The sequence below is a fragment of the Lonchura striata genome, chromosome 7 (genome assembly GCF_046129695.1).
Source record: "Lonchura striata isolate bLonStr1 chromosome 7, bLonStr1.mat, whole genome shotgun sequence".
In the NCBI taxonomy this organism is placed as follows: Eukaryota; Metazoa; Chordata; class Aves; order Passeriformes; family Estrildidae; genus Lonchura; species Lonchura striata.
Genome location: NC_134609.1, coordinates 8,608,434 through 8,615,470, shown reverse-complemented (window position 1 = coordinate 8,615,470; position 7,037 = coordinate 8,608,434). Strand labels below are relative to the sequence as shown.

The window sequence follows — 7,037 nt, the reverse complement described above, 5'->3', positions numbered from 1 at the left end:
AATCAGTGGAAGACACTCCACATTCTTGGGTGGGCAGCAGCAAGCACCAGATGATTTTAGCAGGTTACATGTTCAAAACACAGAAAATTAAGCGTTGGTTCACATAACACATTCTAGTGAGTGGATGCTCTGGAAGCTAAAATTTTACATACATTCAGAGAAAGACTGAATAAATTCACAAAATAGAAACTCTGGGCTGAAAATTACCTAGACCTACATCATAATTTCCAAGTAAATGTAGCAGGATGTAATTTACTGAGTTGGTTGTAGATTCCTACCTTCTTGTGGCAGGTATCCAGTTTTCATCATTGGTGAAGAGTTAAATATCAGGTGAGACAGATATTCAGTCTTGTAGTAGGAGCTTTTTTTATTATTACTCTGGATTTCAGTAACATAAACTATTTAAATTATTTATTATATTTATTTAAACATAAGAAATACTGAAGTGTAATATTATTCCAAGTTATCTGAAATGGGCCCAATACCTTTTTCACCTATAGATGAAATCTATAGATTTCAGTGTGAACTAGAGCAAGACTGGTATGTCCCAAAAGTGCATGGTGTTTTCAGCAATATTTTTTGCCTCCACCTTCAAGCATCAGAAGCAACATTTATTTCTGGAAGGAGAAAAGTCTAGAGCAATGCTTTGGCATAACAAAAGTATTTACTGTTAGGGAAAGCTCAGTGTAGGTGACAGCTCTCTCAAGAGCCAGTTCTGGACTGGGGGATGAATACCCTTGAAAAGCAAGGATTGTCATAAATTTTGCCTTCTTTTTGTTCAAGGTGCAAAATGTGTCTCCATCCTGCTTATCCTGCTGACACCCCATGGAATTGGACATGTCTGGACACTGACCCAACTACTTTTCAGAGCAAGTGGGGCTGCTGGAAGTGCTGCTTTCCCTGAGGAACAAGGAAGAGCACAACCATTACTTGTCTGCTCTTGTTCTCTGGAGGTTCCTGGGTGCCCCTGGCCATGGGAGTACTGCTCATGGTATGAAGTCTTTGTGAATGAGAATCCATGTCGCTTTGCTGAATTCCACCGTTTTCCATTTGAACATGAAATCTCTTTGCTATTCTCGTAGGTTGTTTTCTGGAATTTTAATTTCAACGATGTAAGAGCTGCCTGTTACTGCCAAGCCCATAATTAAAGCAGTGTTGACTGGTAAGTAATGGGCTGCAAAAGGTGTACCAAAAGATAATTAAAGACGCATTCCAGATAAGCAGGGCATGAGCATCCTTTTTATGAGGTGTTAATGTCTGAAGACCAACTAGTGAAATTGATCTTGCCTCCTTCAGGCTGAAAGTTCTGCTCAAACATCAATAGCATTGTACTGCCCTAGAAAATGTTTGATGTAGGGATTTCTGAAGGGCGTTTGTCCTGACTCCCCAGACAGGCGCCTGGTGACAGCTCCGCTGCACTGGCTGATTCAGAATACCATCCATGACTTTAGGTCCATCTTGCAGCTCCCGACATGGGCTGCTCTGGACGGAGAGAACAGAGCTGGTTCCAGCTCCCGGCAAAGGATTGGTGCAAACCTTTTTTCGAGAGCCATTTTACAGAGCACTGAGGCTAGTCCTTATCTAATAATTATGTTGTTGCTCCAAAATGCACTTTACTTACCTATCCTTAATTTCTGTTCTATTCTCAGCATATCCCACCTGTGATTTGGATTCCTCTGTGGATGCACTTGTACCACAAAGGGTATAAAGGAACCTTGGCAGAATGGGTTTCCACATTTGGACTCAAATCTATAGCATAATTCCGTGGATTTTGTGGAAGCCTGAAGACAACCTGTGACGCAAAGAGATGCTGATTTTGTCAAGCATGCTGCTTTGGGTATTCCTACTTCTTTTCCCACAATCTTCCCATTTCTGTTTGTGAAATTAATAATTTCACATACTATTTTCCTGATGGAATTCAGAGAGGAGATGCAGGAGCTCACAAACAGTTGTTTTGATTTTTATTGACATGCAACAGCATGAGGATGCCAAGGGAACATGGGCAGCAAGGGCTGGTCACTGTTCTTGATTAGTGTATGATCAAACTGCAGCTGTGGCAGAAATTACCTCTTATGCTAGGCCAAGTCCATATGCCTCAGCAGGAAAGGAGGGAAAGGAGGGGGAGGCAACGATTGTCATCTTCTTTCCTGGAATCTGACTTAAAAACAAAACTCGCAATCTCTATCAATTAGCATTGCAAAGAAAATCTCTGAAAATGAAGGGTGTAAAGAGGCTGCCTGGCAGAGTTCCTCAAACAATAACTCCGGGAAGTGTGAACGGCTCTCTCTATGCTAGGGGATGTTAACAAAAGCATGTTCTATTTGAGCCGAGCTAGTAGTGATGGACAGTCACTGTTAGCAAGCAGCAAGTCTGTGCAAGCCTCTGCTGGCTCCTTCTTATCTCTTCTGCACTGGCTGTGTCTATAAGGTGTGTATGTGTGTGTTGGAGGAGGTGGTTTCCCTGTTCTTTTGAGCTCAGTATTGCAGGCTGCCTACAGGGGCAGCTCTGTGTTGTAGTTAATCCCATGAGATGATCTTTTCTGCCATGAAAACTAGAAATCCAGAAAGAAAATTTGGAGCATTTGTTCCAGCATTCCCTCAGTCCAGACTGATTGAGTAATCTCTCCTTGTACCCTGCAAACATCCTTGGTATCCTCGATCTAGTGTAGCATGTACCCCATGGACAGTTGTGTTGGAATTGCAGAGATGGAAAGGTCATATGCAATTCCATACTTTATTGTGCCAGTTCAAATTGAGGCTCCCCGATTCCCTCTTACCCTTTGCCCCTGTGCATCCCTGTCACATGCTGATGCTTGTATTAAGTTTGCCAAAAACTAAACTGGCCAAAAAAAAAAAAAAAAAAAAAAAAAAAAAGAAGGAAAAAACCAAATAGGTGATCAACTTTTTTTTTGAAGGAGCACCTGCATGAGCTTTGCTAGCCCAGAGTGCACTGGCGATGGCTTGTACATGACTGCGTGCAAAGCCCTGTGAGAACTTCATGGCAGCTAGGGGTGAACCCTACATGCTTAAAACACAAATTAATAGCTGAAGCTGAATTTGCCTTATGAACTGAGCTGCTAGAGGAATCAGTCTCCAAGTACTAGACTCACAGGAGCTGACTGCCATCCCTGTGTGGAAGGACATTAATTTTTTGTTGTGAAGCACTGTGATGGTGCATGTAATGTTAAAACCCTTGTGCAGCTCAACCCAGAAGTGGCAGCATGGATGATGGGTATGCTGGTCCTTACAGAATGCAAACAGTGTGTACCAGCTCACACACATTTTGTCCCTGTACCCTTCAGATTTACAGCAAGCTGGAGTAGGTCCCAAGTTTGAAAAATGAATGGGGACAAGTTGAGATGAAAAACACATGATGTAATGATGCTGCTGTTCCTGAACACCTTCAGTGATAGCCATTAGTGGCCTCATTTGACAAACTATTACACTTGACGAATTGATTTGCTTCTCTTCTAACATCTAATCCTTTTCAGTGTTGCAACTGTTGCTCCCTGTAAGTCTCTTATGTCATTCTTGGCTCTCTTAAATGATATTTCTGGCCACTCGTTTGAATTAATATGTTGTTCATGATTTCACCTTGGGCTGATAGCACAGATGTTGGTTGTTCTGTACCTGACTTGGATGAGCAGACCTGTCTGGAATTTCTTCAGCATGCACTCTGGAGGGAGACTGCTCTGTCTGACCTGGGTGACCTGAGTGTGCTGGGGGAGGCTTTGTCCTTTGCTGTGAACATTGGCTTCATTGCTGTGAGCATGCACTGTCTAGTAAAGCCACCAGCATTTTATTTCCTGCAGTAAAGCTGATGAGAAATGTCCCAGGGATGGGAATAGGAGTAGGGTAACCAAATGGGGAAGACAAGGACTTGTCATCTGAGTGCAGTAAGAGCTGGGATGTCTTGCCTTTAGGAGAAGGGTGGTATGGAGGCTCCTTGCATTGGGGGGACCATCAGGTTTTCAGCAGAGCTCCAGGCCTGCAGTGCAGAGAGAAGGGGAGCTCCCTCAGAGGGCTGAACCAAAGGCGGAAGATTTCTTCATTAAATTATTTGCTCTCCATTTGAATTAAAGAAAGCTAGATGGGTTGGTGGCAGCAGCGGGCACTTCGCTGGGAGACACTTTGGCTCCTTGGATGGGGCGAGCCCTCATTATGTGTATTTTGGTGATGGGATGACAATGGAGGTGTGGGAGACGGCTCTGAGTCACCCTCGGAGGCCCAGAGGGGCCGGGCCCCGTGGGTGGGGGTCGCTAAAGGCCGGAGTGGAGGGCTCTTAAGGCACGGAGCTGCCGGCGCCGTTACACCGCCCGCAGACCTCGGCCCGCATGGAGCTCGCCAGTCTGCTCCCCGCCAGCCTCCCCGCCGCCAGCCCGGCCCCCAGCCCCGGCCCCGCCGGTGAGCCGGGCGGGCGGGCGGCGGGGTCTTGGTGGCGGTGTTGGTGATGGTGTTGGTGGCGGTGTTGGTGATGGTGTTGGTGGCGGTGTTGGTGGCAGTGTTGGTGGCGGTGTTGGTGGCAGTGTTGGTGGCGGTGTTGGTGGCTGTATTGGTGGCGGTGCTCGTGACAGTGTTGGTGGCGGCGTTGGGGCAGGAGGACGCTGCTCGGCCCCGCTGACCGCCTCTCTCCGCTCTCTCTCCGCTCTCTCTCCGCAGGCGAGCCCCGGGCGCGCCCCGCCGGCCCCAGCTCGGGGCGGGAGGGCGGCCGGCGCAAGCGGACCACCTTCAGCAAGGCGCAGCTGGAGCTGCTGGTCCGCGCCTTCGAGAAGGAGCCGTACCCCGGCATCGCCCTGCGGGAGCAGCTCTCCAGCCTCACCGACATCCCCGAGTCCCGGATCCAGGTGAGAGGGGCGGTCCTGGAGGGAGGACGGGCGGGTGGCGGAGCGGCCTCCCCGCGGCCCGGGTGCTCAGTCTCCGCCGGTCCCGCAGGTGTGGTTCCAGAACCGGAGGGCCCGGCAGCTAAACCACAAGAAGAGCGAAGCCGCCGCTCAGGCCAGGCCGGGCAAGCCGAAGCCGCCGCGGTGCGCTGGCCAGGAGCGGCCCCGGGCGCAGCAGGGCCCGGGAGCAGAGCGGAGCCGTCTGTGCCCGCAGCCAGGCCTGCCAGGAGGGAGCCAGAGCTTCGGCGGCCAGCCGCCGTTCTACTCGGGGCAGCTGTACTCAAGGCTCGACATGCATTTCAGGAGCTTGGATAACACTTTTGGAGCGCTGGGTCAGACCCCAGCGGACTTCGGTTCGGACTGTTCGGGAAGAGGGGTCCCACTAGGTGCGGGAAGCGCGGGGAGTGCCCCTCCGTTCTCGCTCCCCGTGCAGCAGGCACAGGAGTACCCGCACCTGAAGAAATCCTTCCCTGAAAGCTTCTACTCAGATGCAGGTGTTTTCCAGCCTTGTACAGATCACCAGTACCCAGGAGCTAAAGAGAACACTTATAGGAAGCCTGTCTTAAACTACTTTAGTGCTAACCAGGGCCTGGGTGTTGAGAACTGTTTGTATGCCAAGTCAAGCACTTCTCCCTTTGGGAAGGGTTCCACTTTCAGTTTTGATGGGGGGGAACCTAAGCTTGAGCCCGAGCAGATGAGGCACAGTTCACCTCTCCTTGCAGCTAGTAATGCTAGTCCTCCTTTGGTACTTCCAAAGCATGAAGGGGGGTATCAAAGGACACTTCCCACTCAAGCCCCATTGTATGAGCAGCAGCTGCTGGAGACAGAAAATGACTATGACCCTCATTGGCTGGGCATAAGAAATGAAATTTTGGGAATAGGGTTAGATTTGCTGTTTGAAAATGAGCAAAATGTGGAACAAGGTCAGACAAAAAGTTACCTTTCTGCTTTTGGTGGCCAGAATTCAGTCTGTCATTTGGGTCAGACATGAAACTGGCAGTGGGTCCACTTGACTGATAGAAAATAAATGTGATTTTTTTTCCTCGGTTGTCAGTGTTGTCTGCAGTGGCTAGAGATTTTTGCAGGTCTAAGTGCAGAGTGCTTGCTCTGAATTTTGGGCCCTGTATGGAAAGGAGAGAAAGATAAGCCATGTTAGCAAGGACTACCTGCTGCTCCTGAGCTGCCTCCCCAGCCCAAGCCATCTTTCACCAGCTGCTTGCAGGATTCCTGCAAGCGTTTGGTTATGGGCAGCCTAACATTAACCTGCATGCATACAGTGATCTTCACAAGTATGTCAGTACTGAGGAGTTCTCTGTTCAGGCTGTGCTGGTTAATTCTGCCAGGAGGCTTAGCGCTATGGTATTTCTGTGGCCTTACTGTATTGAGTTTGGTTTCTGTTCTGGTCATAATTCACTTATTTTAACTTAAGTAATCTTAGATAACAGACGTATTTTTAGCTTTTAGTTGAGAAAGCATTAACACAGAGGGGTACAAGCATGGGAAAAGCAGCCTTTGTGGTGGCAGGGGACATCTCACTGGGTGTGTTTGCATTTTAGTTCTGTTCCTCATAAAAAACATGAATGTTTTTTCCTGGGTATTTAATATAAGTGTTTTCATTTAAAAATGACCATGGTCTTTTAAAAGGCAGTATTTTTGTGATTTTCTTTTGGGTAATTTGTTTGCAAATTGTATTTTTATTTTTTTTTTTTTAATTGTGATTGTCTAGTTGCCAAATTAAGGTTTTTTACCTTAATGAAATTGTAGAATTGCACTCAGGAGAGAAAAATGTATTTCATCTTTGCATTTGCACATTGAGCCTGTTTTTAGAATTCTCAAGATCCATGGTTATCCAGAAGACCACAGTAATCATGGAAAGGTTCTCCATGTGTACCTCTGGAGAACTGCCATGGGTGTGTGTTAAAGCAGTATTAGGCCTAGGATGCTGAAAACTTTACATGCAGATCTATTTTTGTGTTTAAAATCTGGCTCTGGAATATTTTAAAATATGCTTAGATTGTAATACATTTGTTATTGACTCAATTATTTTGTTTATAGAACAAGAGAAACAATGAGAATAAAACTTAACCACAGAGCATTATTTTATTAATAAAATTTATGTCCCTGAACAAACTGTCTATGGAGGCGTGTACAGAAGAAG

General features: G+C 47.1%; 1 protein-coding gene across 1 annotated transcript; it reads left to right on the top strand.

Moving 5' to 3' along the window:
* Positions 1 to 3,482: 3,482 nt before the first annotated feature.
* Positions 3,483 to 7,010, top strand: LOC144246590 (uncharacterized; the record flags this gene model as incomplete). The annotated part of the gene is made up of 3 exons (XM_077784501.1): positions 3,483 to 3,510; positions 4,659 to 4,843; positions 4,932 to 7,010. Coding segments are annotated over 3 exons (1,152 nt in total), but the record flags the coding sequence as incomplete, so codon positions are not given.
* Between the last annotated feature and the right edge of the window lie 27 nt (positions 7,011 to 7,037).